The sequence below is a fragment of the Chionomys nivalis genome, chromosome 1 (assembly GCF_950005125.1).
Source record: "Chionomys nivalis chromosome 1, mChiNiv1.1, whole genome shotgun sequence".
NCBI lineage: Eukaryota > Metazoa > Chordata > Mammalia > Rodentia > Cricetidae > Chionomys > Chionomys nivalis.
In genome coordinates this window covers 131,966,411-131,981,247 of record NC_080086.1, presented here as the reverse complement: position 1 = coordinate 131,981,247, position 14,837 = coordinate 131,966,411, and the positions used below count along the sequence as shown (strand labels likewise).

Here is a 14,837-nt window from a genome sequence, read left to right as displayed (position 1 = left end):
GTTTGAGGCCAATGTGGTCTACAGAGCAAGTTCCAGGACAGTCAAGGCTACACAGAGAAACCCTGTGTTTGTGTGGGGGGCGGGGAGGGACCATGGACGGACGGACTCTGTGTGAAACAGAATTATAAAAACAGAAAAATTAAATACATTTATAAATAAAACATTAGATAATCACTTTTTTAAAAAAATCATATAATATTTGTAATAATAAAAACTGGGAGGGGGGATTAAGTTAAATGTTTAAAAAAACTGATTTAGGGGCTGGAGAGATGGCTCAGATGTTGAGAGTACTGGCCTCCTGCTCTTCCAGAGGACATGGATTCAATTCCCAACACCCACACAGCAGCTCACAACTGTGTGTAACTCCAGTTCCAGGAGATCTGGCACCCTTACACAGACATACATGCAGGCAAAACACCTAAACACATAAGGAAAAATAAATAAATCTTTAAAAGACTGGTTTAAAAAGTAAGCCAGGTGTGGTAGCTCTTACCTACAATCCCAGCAGGAGGCTAAGAAAGAGGACCACTGTGATTTCCAAGCCACCCTATGCTACAGAGTGTAACCCTGTCTCACAAAACAAAGACAAACAACAACAAAACTCACAAGCATTGTGGTCATCCCTCCTCAGCCTCCCAAATGTTATGATCAGAGGTATGTGCTGTCACAACAACTGGATACTAGTAATTCTTGTGTAATCACATGGAGCAAGAAAACAACCATGCATATACTTCATTATATGAAAATCATTTCTTAAAGAGTATTTGATTCTATATTTAAGTTAAAAGTTTTAAATCAATTAATAGCTATCTATTTCCCATAACTAATAACTGAAATTATTTGAGCCAGGGCTTATACTGGGCACAGGGGATATTTATAGACTAGCTGCTCCAATCAGAGAATTTACTAGAGAACTATCATGGAAGAAAAACAGAATTACTTATCATCCAAAGAGCTATTCAACTTTACCATCTGCAAATATGACCATTCAAAATGACTCCCACCTCCAGGTTCAAAGGTGTTCCCCCATCACATGTAGAGACTACATTTCTACTCCTTTGAATTTAGACTCATAATTGTTCTGAACAGTAGAACACGATGGAAGTAAAGCTGTCCAGTCCAGACCTAGATTTATGAAGTCATGGAAGTCTCAGCTTTGCACAACTGCTACCTTCAACTGCCAACTTAAAGTGCAAGACTATCTCACAGGAAGAGATAAAGCCTGTAAGATGAAAGGCAGGTGGAAGTGGATGAAGAGCAAGATGAGAAATGCGAAACCTCAGAGTCAGCATCACAGCTCCAAGGCGGGAAGGCATTCTGCAGCCTCCAGTCCATACCATGCTGCCTCAGCGAAAAATTGAGCAGACAAGTCATCACCACAGCCTCTGACCAAACTCCCAACTCAAAAACAGACAAATAAGTAAATAAATAAGTAAGTAAACAAATAAAACAGAAAGACGACATGCTGACATGGTTCACTACGCAAAACAGACACAGAAGAAAACAACATTCTTATCTGGATGAGGAGTTTAGTGTAAGACAGATACCTAAACATCTCACAGAAGCCTTTGTCACACAGAGTAAAGAGAAGCTGAAAGAAAAAGATGACCGTGGAACTGAAGGAACAGTGTAAGATGGAATGAAAGGGAATGAAGAGAGGAAAGAAGAAAAGGAAAGAATAAAGATAAAGGAAAGGTAGAGAGAGCAAACAGCCAGCATGGGAGGGGGAACAAACAGAGTAGGGCTCATGCCCACCACATGAAGTACCTCTCTAAGCTCCCTTCTTAAGAACTTAGGAACACAAGCTTGCACGGCCTTTCAAGCTAAAGTGCTTCCCTGTCAACCATAACTTAGGTCCAAAGAAAAGGTCAGTCTCAAAACGAATCTCAGGTGGCATTTTTTTCTTAACAGAATCAGCTCTTATTTGATATATAGAAAACCTATAAAGTACTTGGTCAGTCTGAACTCAAACACTGAGTGAGGTCTCTGGGCTTTCAAACTAATACACTGTGAACCAAATGGAAACTGAGGCACAAAACAGAACACACACACACACACACACACACACACTTTTTTTTTTCCAGTTTTTGTTCTTTTCCCATTTTCTGGCTTGGAACTGTTTTTAACTTTTTTTTTTCTTTTAGTGGGTAGCAGGGTCTCAGTCTATTGTCCACATTGGCCTCAAACAATGATCCTCCTGCCTCAAGCCTTACAAATGCTAGTACTATAGGCTTGCACTATGCCAAGTCTGAAAGCCCATTTCTTAAGGAAAAGTAAAGAAGCCCAAATGACCCAGCTAAACAATTAAAAGCAAACAAATGTGGCACTGAAAAAAGAAAATTCTAGAGACAGTTTATGCTTCATTTTACCAAACAAATCAACAATTATGTGTTGGGCAAAAAATGGGCACTGAAGCATCTTGTAGAGAATTCACTTCGCATCCAGGAGCACCTGACCACAAGAAGACCTTAACAGGCACTACATCATCATCACCATCATGCTCAGGTAAGGGTACGAGTCTTATGTACCTTTACAAAATTCTGAAGAGTGACTTTCAAAGATATTTCCAAATTTAAAGTTTTACAATTACTGTACTGTACTGTACTACAAAATAATGAATATCCTAAGATATTGAAATGTCTATTGGCTACCATGCAAACCAAGATACATCAACCCAAACACACAGATGAGTTGTTGTTTTAATTTTCACCTTACCAAAAAAAAAAAAGTCAGATCAATTCATATGTTCAACCTTAATAGACATCTAGTTAAAAATCAACTTATAAAGACATTGAAACCTCCAATTTTATTTCATTTTAAATGAGAAATTTTTAATCTCCTTGCTCTGACAAATTATCCCAGGCTAAAATAATTCCAAAGACATTAAGATCTATGACTTCTCTGGGAGTCCTTCTATTAATCAATATACCTTTCCATGGCTTTAGCTGTATAAGGCAAATGCATTTCAATACTGTGTTCATCTTCATCTGTCTGCAGAGACATGCGTTCAAACATTCCTGTCTTCCATAGTTCTCCGTAAACTAAAGAGATTTCAAAATATATTAAAACAAATATTAATGCATACTTATTTTATGAGCTCCCGCCCAGCAACACAAAACTATAAGCTATGACAAGAAACAAAAGCACCACATACTCCATTTTTTTTATTGTAAGTGAAGGCACAATGACTAATTTTATTACATAAAATAATGCATGTAAAGACTTACCATTTGGATAGAACACAGTATATTTTCATCAGTTCCTTTTAGTATTTCTAAAATAGAGTCTAGTTCTAAGACCATTATCTGGATTTTAATCTAAATGTTCTAGCCAAAACAGCTCATTAAAATTCCTACTATAATAGAAAAATCGCCATCTATTTACATAAGATTAATAATATCGTTTTTTTAGGTTTGTTTTGTTTTTGTAATAAATTCTATAGTTTTTTATTTCACTTCATGTATCTACCACATGAACAACATAAAGTTCTCACTTTTAATACTATTTTTCCCAAAATTCAAACTTTAACTTATGGTAGAAATCATAAATCTACCACAGTACTATGCCAACTTAAAATGATCTAGCTATCCAGATATTTCTGATGACCTATACTTCAACCTCAGTCTATCAGCTGGATTGATAAAGACTCCCAACATTAGCTTCAGATTTAATTCCTAGCACCCACATAGTGGCTCACAACCATCTACAGCTCCAGTTTCAGGGAGAATCCAAAGTCCTCTTCTGACCTCCTCAGGTACTAGGCAGGCCCATGGTGCATGGGCATGTATGAGAGCAAAACACTCATACCCATTAAATAAATAAACAAATCTAAAAATATGAAAAATAACAAAAAAGGAAAGTGTGTCCCTTAAGTCATTTCAATCAGGAAGGCAATATTCTAGTTTGATTAATAATATCTATTCAAATAACAAACTGCTAATATTCTATGAGTCAACCTCAAATTATAAAAATCAAGGCCCAAATAAGGCCTAAGAGTTAAACATTTCTTTTTTAGATGATACCTTTTATTTAATGTAAATTACTGCAAACTTTAACAAAACAATAGCATCTCTTACATATTTAAAATATTAATTTATTGAGCCCAAGTTCATGAAAGGTGGTTATTATACAGAGTCAGGGGGGAAAATCCAGTATAAACCATGGGTAAGGAATATATTAATATTTACTGTTCTCCTCTGTATACTGTTTTATAATCTTTTACATTACATATAGTGTAAAAGAAACAACTAAACAAAAAATATGACACTGGGGACTGGGATGATGACTGCCCAGTGGATAAAAAGCTTTTCAAGACGGCATGAAAACCTGAATAAGAATCCTAGAATCCAGACAAAAATGTCTAACATGGTGATACACGCTTAAGATCCCAGGGGAAGTGAAGACAGGCAGATCCCTGGGGCTCCTGGGTCAGCCAGCCTAGTCTACTAGGTGAGGTCTAGGCCAATGAGAAACATGGTCTCAAAGGAACATACAGCATACAAACACAAATGTGCACTCACTCACAGGAGAATACACACATACACACACACACAAAATATAACCTCTGGAACCCTAGAAGGAAAATCAATGTAACAGACATTGGAGCTAGACAGATGTCTTAGCAGTACAATGCTTGCCACATGAGCCTTACAACTGGAGTTTGGACCTGAGAATCCATGTAAAAAGCTGGGCAGGTGTGGAATTCCATCTATAATCTCCCACAGAGGAAGAAGGGAATCCCCAAATGATGATGATGATAGATAGATAGATAGATAGATAGATAGATAGATAGATAGATAGATAGATAGACAGACAGACAGACATACATACATACATATATGGCAAGCCAGGTAAGCCAAAATAACAGTTCTGAATTCAGCAAGAAACACTGCCTAAGTATATCAGCTGGAGTGATTAAGAAGACTCCCAGCATTAGCCTCAGGCTTCCACAAAGCACATACATGCACCTTTACACACCAACATACACACACGCCCACAGAAATACAAACACATATGTATGTATACATGCATATGCACAAAAAATAAATAATACATGTTAAAAAAATTATTTAAAATTTCTATACCACCTTTCAGAGCCTCAAAACCAATAGAATAATGTTCCCATAAAAAAAACAATGAGAGGAAATGAAAGTATTATCACCATAATTTAAAATGAAAAAAGTGATACACATAAAAACAGAGTCAACTTGCTGAGTCCTTCATCAGGTTGTCATGTATTCTAATTTCTTGTGTCATGGTGCAACACAAAAAAAGTATTTCTCTAAATATAAATGTAACCACTATGTTATGGAGCCAAGTGCCTATAACAGATTTTTGTTATGAGGAAAATTCTACTTTTGTATGTCTGGTTTATACAGATTAGTTACAACAAAAAAAATTAATTAAATAGTATTTATGATATTTATATCTCTAAATGTTTTAATTAAACTGTGATCCTGATTAAATGAGTTTCAGCTTTTTGAAAACTACATGGTTTCTATATACTTACTCTTTTGGTCAATACGAAGGTCATACAGAGGAGTCCTATATATATCCACACTGGAGAGTGCACATCGAGACAGGGGCACATGGTGGGAGGGCCCAAGGATGAAAATTCTCCGGCTGGGAGATACACAACAGAAACACAGAACAAATGTACTTCTACACAAATCTTATTAAGTAACTGTACTCATTTTTCCATGCTGACTACCTGCATTTACTACATTCTGTGAACATAAGAGCTAACCTATGTTCTCACCAAAATTCATATAGTGAAGATCCAACTTCCCATATCTGACTACCAATTTGAAGATAAATTTTTCAAGAGCAATGAAGTCGGAATGAGGCTCTTATCAATGTGACTGATGGACTTATATAAAAAAGACTCAGGGCCTGGAGTGGTATCCCATATAATCTCAGAATTTGGGAGTCTTGAGGCAAGGACTGCTGCAAGTTTGAAGCCAACCTGGGCTACATAGTGGGTTCTAGCCAGACAGGATTATATATAACAAGATCCTGGGGTCAGGGGTGGAGGGACACATGGGACATGACCACAACATATGACTCCAAGAGCATGCCTAATAGTCATGCAGTAGGGGGCCTGGCAGCCTCAAAGCAAGAACCTCTACCCTCCCAGGTACCGTGACACCAGGCTTTAGCTTCCAGAACTATGAGGAAATAAGACTTCTGCAAGCTGAGCACACAGTCCTTGGAATTCCATGTCAGAGTTGATTTGATGGTTTACTCTTTAGTTCTCAACTGAATTTATATCCAATAAATGGAAATACCAGCTATAAATTTTTATAACATGCTATACATAAAATCATTTCTCTATATATAACTAGACACATTTCAAAGCATACTGTTAGCATGAATATTTCAGCTATGAAAATTTAAAATTCTAAATTTTTAATAGAACAAAATATTTAACAAATTTCTAAATATCTATTTCAAACAGCATTATAAAGAAGCATTCTAATAAAGCTATTTTGACATTATTTTATGGTAGCTAAGAAATAAGACATCTAGTTGAATTCTATGTAATCAACTTTCTCTATTCTCATTCAAATATAAGTCATCATCAAAAAAGCAACCTTTTAATGTATGATTTGCACTGTAGACTATCCAAAAAAATAACTGGGCTACATAGTAGCTACAATCTTTATAATCCTTTTGTCTCAGCAACAAAATTAAAATCAGCTTACTATTACTTCATATCAAACATCCAAATTTGTCCCACAACATAAATTTTGAAAATATTAATTTTCTGTTTTCTAAAATTCAAATAAACCAATCTTATCATACCATATACAAATATAAATAAGTTACAGATCCAAAAATTGCAAAACTGTGAGAAAGAAGAAAACGGGTGATGGGCTTATGTATCTAGAAAAAAAAATGACCTAATTCTTTCACTGTCAGATGTTTGGAGGACAAGGACTGTGTGCTGTAGCAATATGCTCTGACAAAAGTCTATTACTGTACCAAGTGTGATGGCATTCACCTACATTCCAACACTTAAGGGTCTAGGATGATTAGGAATTCAAAGCCAGCATAGTCTACAAAAATTAGACCCTATCTCTAAAAGAAAAACAATGCCAAGTAAGGTAGACACATCTTTAATCCTAGCACACAGGAGGCAAAGCGAAAGCAGGCCTGGCTTGCACAGTGAGACGATGCCCATGGATGGATGGATGGATGGATGGATGGATGGATGGATGGATGGATGGATGCACAGACCAATAAACCAACCAAAATCTATTACTAAGATAAGAAAATTAATTGTTTTTTTTTTAAAGATGCATCACTTAAAGTTGGAGAAGGAAGGAGGAGATAAGGAAGTTTTGGACTGTTATTCTCAGGGGCCTCAAATTTGAAGAAATCACACAGAAAACTCAGAAAACTATTTTATCCTAAGGCCATAAAGTGAGAAAGAAACTCTTCTGCTACCCTCTCTCTTCTCCATCTTTTTAAGAAGATTTTATTTATGCATTTTATATATATGGGTGCTATGCCTGCACACCAGAAGAGGGCACAGGATCCCATTATAAATGGTTGTAGACATCTTTTGAGGATGGAAACTGATCTCAGGACCTTTGGAAAAGCAGTCAATGTTCTTAGCTGCTAAACCATCTCTCCAGCCCCCTTCTCCATCTCTTCAGCACTGTAATCCACATTTATCACATGGATCATCAGAGAGGAGAGTCAAATTCAGATTATTAAATGAACTAAACCAAGCGATACCATTCTGTTCTATCAACAGTACACAAATATTAATAAATTCTTTTATTAATGTCTAATGTGAAATATGTATAAAATGATAACCTGGGAATGTTTAGGTCACTTGATTAATGCCAAGGATTACATGAACTAAAAATCAACAACATTCGACCAGGGACAGTGGTACAAATCCATAGTCTACATACTCAGAAGATTAGAGCAGGGCACTCAGTTGAGTTTAGGAGCATAAAGCTAGCCAAAGCAACTCAGTTAAAACCGCACTTACAAAAGGAAAGGAAGAAGCAAGGATAGAGCAGGGAGGGAAAGAAAAAACTCAACACGAAGGGGTGTGGTTCTCATTAAGGAATCAGTTTCTATGAGAAAAAGGCTTTTGGGAAACTCTAAGGTACATAGTTAAAGTATAAATGATAGTTTTAAAAAACGTCAGTCTCTGGCCAGGTGTGGTGGCACACAGCTTTAATTCCAGCATTCAGGAGGTAAGGCAAGCAGATCTCTGTGAATTCCAGGCCACCCTGGTCTATACACTGAGTTCCAGGACTAACAGGGCTACACAGAAAAAGTAATCAGTAACACTGTGCATTGCTCCAGAAATGGTCTTCTGGGAGCCTAATGGCCTTCAACTGAGAGGCCTGGGTGCTTTCTTTGCCTACCTTTTGTCAAGCCAGTCTATACAGAAAAGCCCTCACCAATGGAAATTAGCCAGATATTTTCCTAATAAATTCTTTCCAGTATGGTAAAAACTTACCCACAGTCTAGTGCAGTTCCAGAACTGATTTAGAGAAACAAGAAAAAACTGTGCTATCAATACAAAATTCTTAAAACTGGCATACACGAAATACAGAAGGGCAGACATTACTGAAACAGTTAAAAGGGGCACATTAAGACAACAGTGACCCCAAAAAAGGCCTCTGTGTTAGCTAAAGTGCTAACAAAAGAAAATTAACAAGGCACACTGAAGTTCATGTATTTCCTCCTCCACAAACAGTACAGCAGCTACAAAGGCTGGAAGGGAGGCAAGTCAGCAAACCTATGCCCCTTCCCTTTAATTAACTGCAAGGTGTTTAGTCTTTAAAAAAAATAATAATAATAACCTCAGTACTGGTATTCTAGCTGTTACTAGATTGGAAGAAGAAACCTTTAATACTAAATATCAGAGAGATGACAGGGTGTCACATTTTCCTAGAAACACAGTCCACACACTACAGCTCCTGAGAACTCACCTCTGCGAAATTACTATAATAAATATGGTCTATGAGCACTTGTCCTCATAGTTTTCAACTACCTATTCCAACTAATGGAACATAAGTAACTTTTTAAAGATGTTTCACAGGGAGGACAAATTTTTTAATGGAAGACTAAAACTGTCATGAGCTTTTACTCTTTGCCCTCCAAAGCTCTTTGAAAAATATAAATTCAAGTTTCTGCCTAATTACCTGTTGAATTTCAGATTTTGGCTAGTTTTGTTAGCACCCAGGAAAGACTTTACAACTGTCAATGTGAAGCGTAATTTAATGAAATGCCCAAAGTAATCTTTGGAAACTCAAATCTGATCATTTCACTGCCACTTGTCTTTTTGTTTGTCTGGTTTTTCAGACAGGGTCTCTCTGTGTAACAGCCCTGGCTGTCCTGGAACTCACAGGGATGTGCCTGCCTCTGCCTCCCGAACACTGGGATTAGAGGTGTGCACTACCTCACCCTTGCCATTATTTTAAAAGTCCTTCCTGAGCCGGGCTGTGGTGGTGCACTCCTTTAATCCCAGCACTTGGAAGGCAAAGAAAAGCAGAAATCTGAGTTTGAGGCTAGCTACAGGACAGTAAGAGATGCCCAGAGAATTCCTGTCTTGAAAAATAAAAAACAAACAAAAAAATCCTTCCAGGCTTTTCATGGTTATGAAATCAAGTAAACCCCCTTAAAATAAGTGGGATTTGGGGGGGGGGGGGGGTTTAATCTCCTAGTGTATGTGTATGGCTTTGGGCAGGATGTGAGAGGCATAGATGCAGAATGAGGGGACATGTTGAAGCCAGAGTTTGACACCAGGTATCTTCCACAGTAGCTCTCCATTTCATTATTTTTTGAGACCAGGTCTCCAGTTGAAAGAACAAGCTCTAGTTTCAGGTGAACTATCTAACCAGCAAGTCCAAAGGTCTTCCTGTCTCTACCCCATCCACCCTCCCAATTCCCTGCACTACGTTTCAGAGGCACACCACCCCATAAGATTTTACAGGAGTTCTGGGGATCAGAACTAGAGTCTTCAAGACTGTGCAACAAACACTACCCAATGTAGTACCCACTTCCTATTCCTAAAATGAGTTTAAAAGGCTCAAATAAACTAGCAACTTCTTGTACTCCTTTTACCTCCCCTTGACTGTTAACATCTATGAATACAGTGGTCTTACAGGTCCTAGATGAACTAACAACTATATGTTGTCATTCCCTTTGATTGGTTGGTTTAACTTAAACACCAATTACTCAGTGAAGAATGCTTTCCCATGCATGAAATCAAATAACCCTTTTAAGGTCTATCATATCAATTATCATAGTGTGAATTGTACATTTGTAACAACATTTGAGACCCTGTAAAGGAGTATACAATTCAAATTCATCCCCTAATAATGAAAAGGAAGCTCCCTGCTTTCTTCACTGCTGATCACACCCAAGCTGCAGAAATGAGGGTAAGTAAATCTGCTGGCCCACCCTTCAAAGCAGTGAAACCAGCATCACCAGTAGTCCGTTCACAGTTACACTGTTTTTTTTTTCTTTTTTAAGGCAAATTTCACCAGAAATCTTGACCCTTGAGAATACATCTTAATGTTGCATGACAAAAGATATTTAAATATGAGGACAGATTCAAAAAGCATTTCTGCAGATGAACATTATATCACAGGGAAAATCACCTGTGTATTATGAGCTGAGGGCTGAACTAGACATTTTTCATGAACTACAATTTTCACTTCAAAAAAATAACTACACAAATAGTAGGTATTTGGAAGAAATTTTCTCCAAAATAAACCAAATAAGCCTGATATTTCAAGCAAAACAATTGACGTATTTGTTGTACAGAAAAAAAACTGAGCTCTCAAGTAAAAATTAAGTCCAATATATTTCAGATGGTAGTATGAACAAACTTAATTTTTTAAATTGTTAATAAACATCATTTGAAAGATTTGCACTGACCCTCAAGGAACTATTTTTATTGTGTCCTGGGTTAGTATTAAAGAAAACATTTCCAGTTAATGGGAAAGGTGATGGAACTGCTCCTCCCTTTGTAACTATGTACCTGTGTGAGAAAATGAATCCTAACAAACGGAATGCAGAAGCAGACATGAGCACAGAGCTATGCTCTAGTTAAATTACACAGTAAGTCTGGCCAGGTAGCACACACCTGGAATCCCAGCACTTCAGAGTATGAGGCAAAAAATGCTACAAATTCAAGGTCAGCCTAAGCTACAAAGGCAGACTCTTGTTTCAAAAACAAAATAATTAAAAAATATACAATAGATTTACATAATAAACATAAACAGCATTATATTAATATATTTACATATTATAATATATAAGTAATATAAAACTGTATATGTATATATGTTTTGGTTTTTGATACAGATTCTATGTGATCCTGGCTGTCCTGGAGCTCACTATACAGAACAGGATGCCCTGGAATTCACAGATAGCCTTTCGCCTCTGCCTTCCCAATGCTAGAATTAAAGGTGTGTGCCACCAAGCCTGCCTATATTTTGTAAAAGAAATGTAAAAGCAATGCCTCCTTTCCCACTATCTTTCACTATGATAGGGGGAAATGTTCTTGTTTCACATTTAATGTTTCATTTAGTTCATGGTATTTGGGAATTAAGGATAGTAGAGAGCTTTGTTAACATTTATAAGATCCTGGATTTGATTTGCCTCATTACACACACACATAAAAATCATTTTCATTAATAACCAATGATTTATTATTTGATAAATAGCTTTAATTTTATTCTAATTTTTAAACACTTTTTATGTACTTGATAATTTTGTCTACATGTTCAACATGTTTTACATGTCCAAAACCTGCATGCCTGGTGCCCTTGGAGGTCAGAAGGCGGCATCAAAAGCCTTGGGACTGGAGTTACAGAAAGTTGTGAGCTGTCAGGTGGGAAGTGAACCTGGGTCCTCTGGAAGAATAGCTAGTGCTCTCACTGCTTAGCCACTGTTCCAGCCCACACAACTATTTCTGTACTTGGAAATTTTTTATTTTTCACCCTAAAAATGATTTGATAATTCTTTTAAAATTAAATATTATTTTAAAGAGTTTACTTTTAATTTTAGCTTATTAAGATCTTTTATAATTAAGATTTTTTTTCATAAAAAATACTCTAACCATGCTGCTTCCTCCCCCCACCTCTTTACCTACCCAACTTTGTTTTCTCTTGAAAAAAAGATACCAACAAAACACAGAAACAAAAATCAAAATAGGAAAAAGACTAATATGATAAAAAAAAAAGTCATGCCCATTATTGTTATTAATATTTTACAAATTCTTTAGAAATTTCATACATATTCACACACTCCATTACTCCCCAATTTGTCCATTGTTCATATTTAAAAAATACTTAGCGGCCAAGCAGTGGTGGTGCACACATTTAATCCCAGCACTTAGGAGGCAGAGGCAGGCTGATCTCTATGAGTTCAAGGCTAGCCTGGTCTACAGAGTAAGTTCCAGGACAGGCTCCAAAGCTACAGAGAAACCCTATCTTGAAAAACCAAAAAAATAAATAAATAAATAAATAAATAAATAAATAAATAAGCTACCCTGAGGAGTTCTGTGGTATTACAAGCAGTCAATGGTTTCTGGGGAAGAAGGAGTCATCCTTAGTGATATGATCACTTATGCTCATGCATGCAGTCCCAGGTAAACTTGAATGAGCTCATAAAAAGAAGGGACGTGGTGGGATGGGGGTAAAAATACAAAATAGGGAGAAAATATGATGAAAAGACTTTAAAAACATGTATAAAATTATCAAAGAATAAAAATTTTTAACAAACATATGCAATATATCATCCATAAATAACTTTTTTTAAATGTTCTTATCAAAAATTTTACTTAATACAGTACATACTTTCTTCTCAATTCGGTACAAATTTATAACCTCCTTTTAGTTTATGATGTAGTATCTTCTAAAATTACTATAATCCCTCATAGCATATTTCATTTTATTTAACAATGGTCTCACAGTGTAGCTCCAGCTGTCCCCAAACTTGTTATCTCTTAGCTCAGCCTCCTCACTTCTGGGATTACAGGTGTGCATCAACATGCCTGGCAATATTCATTTTCATTATCTATAAAATATTACATTAATTAAGCTGTCATATTTATTTAATTCACTATTCAATACTGGATATTAAAACAAAATGCTATTATTGCAATCTTAATACACTTAACCTTCTGCATTTTAGGACTCATAAAGATAGCTTAGAACTTACTTAAAATTCAAGTCAACAGCTATATTTATTATCCAGCATTTATTGATCATTAAAATGATTTAATTGATTTCTAAAATACTAACATGCCATCTAATATCAATTAAACTTGTTTAAATACTTTAACATCCTCCTCTTCTTTGTCCTTTACTCTTGGCTTTTTCCCTTACCCTTTCCTTCCTCCTTTAACTAAAGTTTCCATCAGTCTGCTTAAGGCCCACTTTGTACTTCCCCCAGCATAGCTATACTTATTTACATATTCCTAAACCAATCTAATTCTAAGGCATACCTCTAGCATATAACGTCATCAGTAAAAATTCTACCAAACTGAGAAAAGTTTAGAACAAAATATTACTTAAAATAACCTTGATTATAGCTGATTTTCAGACCAAGGTGAAATAACAAATAACTAGAATCTTTTCAATTTAATTTTTCTTTACTGCTGTAAAACTTTTGCTTTTAGTAATTACAAAGGAAATGTCATTTTTCTTTAAAATTTTCACATCTAGGTTTTTAAATGAAAACTAAAACTCAAAATATTTTAACTTTGTAGTAGTTTCAGAACTAAAGTCAAGGTAAAAAGTAAATTCTCAGAGAAAAAGTATTAAGGTATGTCTTAACCAACACAAGGAATGACAGATTCCTGGAAAGCCCAAGCAGAATGAACTCTTGCCATTTCAACACTCCCAGGCTACTCCTAATGAACTTACGTAACGGATGGATCCACTTGTTTGTAAGCATGGGCAGCACAGGAGCCGCAGTACGTGTATCCTGCATGGCTACAAACAAAACAGTTTTGATTGAATCTCCATGTTCACAATCAAGGTAGTCCAAAGAAAAGAAAACTTACAGAAAGAAATGTAAAAACTATGATACATATAACAGAATTGAGCATATAAATTAAAAAGTAATATAATTAATGTTGCAACTTCTAGAAGGTAATAGAAAACATAATTGTTCCATACTATATTCCAATTACAAACCTCCAAAAATATTTTTAGGTGTCAGTTATGCAATTCAGTGATCGAGCACCTGCTTAACATGTTTAAAGTCTTGAGTTTAATCCCTAGCACCAATTTGAGGTGGGATGAAGGATGACCAAGAGATAGTTTGGTTTCGGGTGGGAAAGACAGTAACATCTGGAGATATCCAAGGTTTACTTTAAGTTGATAATTTTTGATATTCCTCTGTAGTGAACTGGCAGACAGCGCCAAAGCAAATAAATATCTCTGCCTTTAGCAGTAAAGAAACTGAGTTGGCTTCTGTGTATTATGCCTCTCGTTTTCTCTTCCTTATCTCTTTTCACCCTCCAGCTTCACATTCAGTCAATTCTCTTATCACCTACAGAACAGTTTTGTTCCCTGATCATCTCTCTTGAATCATTCCTGCTACATGAGTCTAGACACTTCTTTTAGACAGTGTATTCTGTACCACTGTCTAAAGGTCAAGAAACATGGTGAACATAGCTCTGGCAGGTCTTACCCTTCTCCCTGTTCCCTCTGCCTTCAGGGGAAAAAAAAAAAAACAAAAAAAAAAACTACTGTTAGGGTACATTCCTAAAGCTAGTCACCAAGGTCTATTCCCTTATTTGGCCACTTCCTCTTCCTGAGGCTGACTACCAAGGTCCATCTATCAAA

General features: G+C 36.2%; 1 protein-coding gene across 3 annotated transcripts in view; it reads right to left on the bottom strand.

The window, feature by feature from the left end:
• Window positions 1-14,837, bottom strand: part of Memo1 (mediator of cell motility 1) — a 112,286-nt gene that overhangs the window by 41,285 nt on the left and 56,164 nt on the right. For all 3 annotated transcript variants that reach the window (XM_057792389.1, XM_057792405.1, XM_057792396.1), the window contains 3 exons: window positions 13,911-13,979; window positions 5,510-5,622; window positions 2,930-3,041 (listed from right to left, as the gene is read on the bottom strand). In XM_057792389.1, coding sequence (XP_057648372.1) covers window positions 2,930-3,041; window positions 5,510-5,622; window positions 13,911-13,979 — 294 coding nt within the window. The remainder of the gene's footprint in view (window positions 1-2,929; window positions 3,042-5,509; window positions 5,623-13,910; window positions 13,980-14,837) is intronic.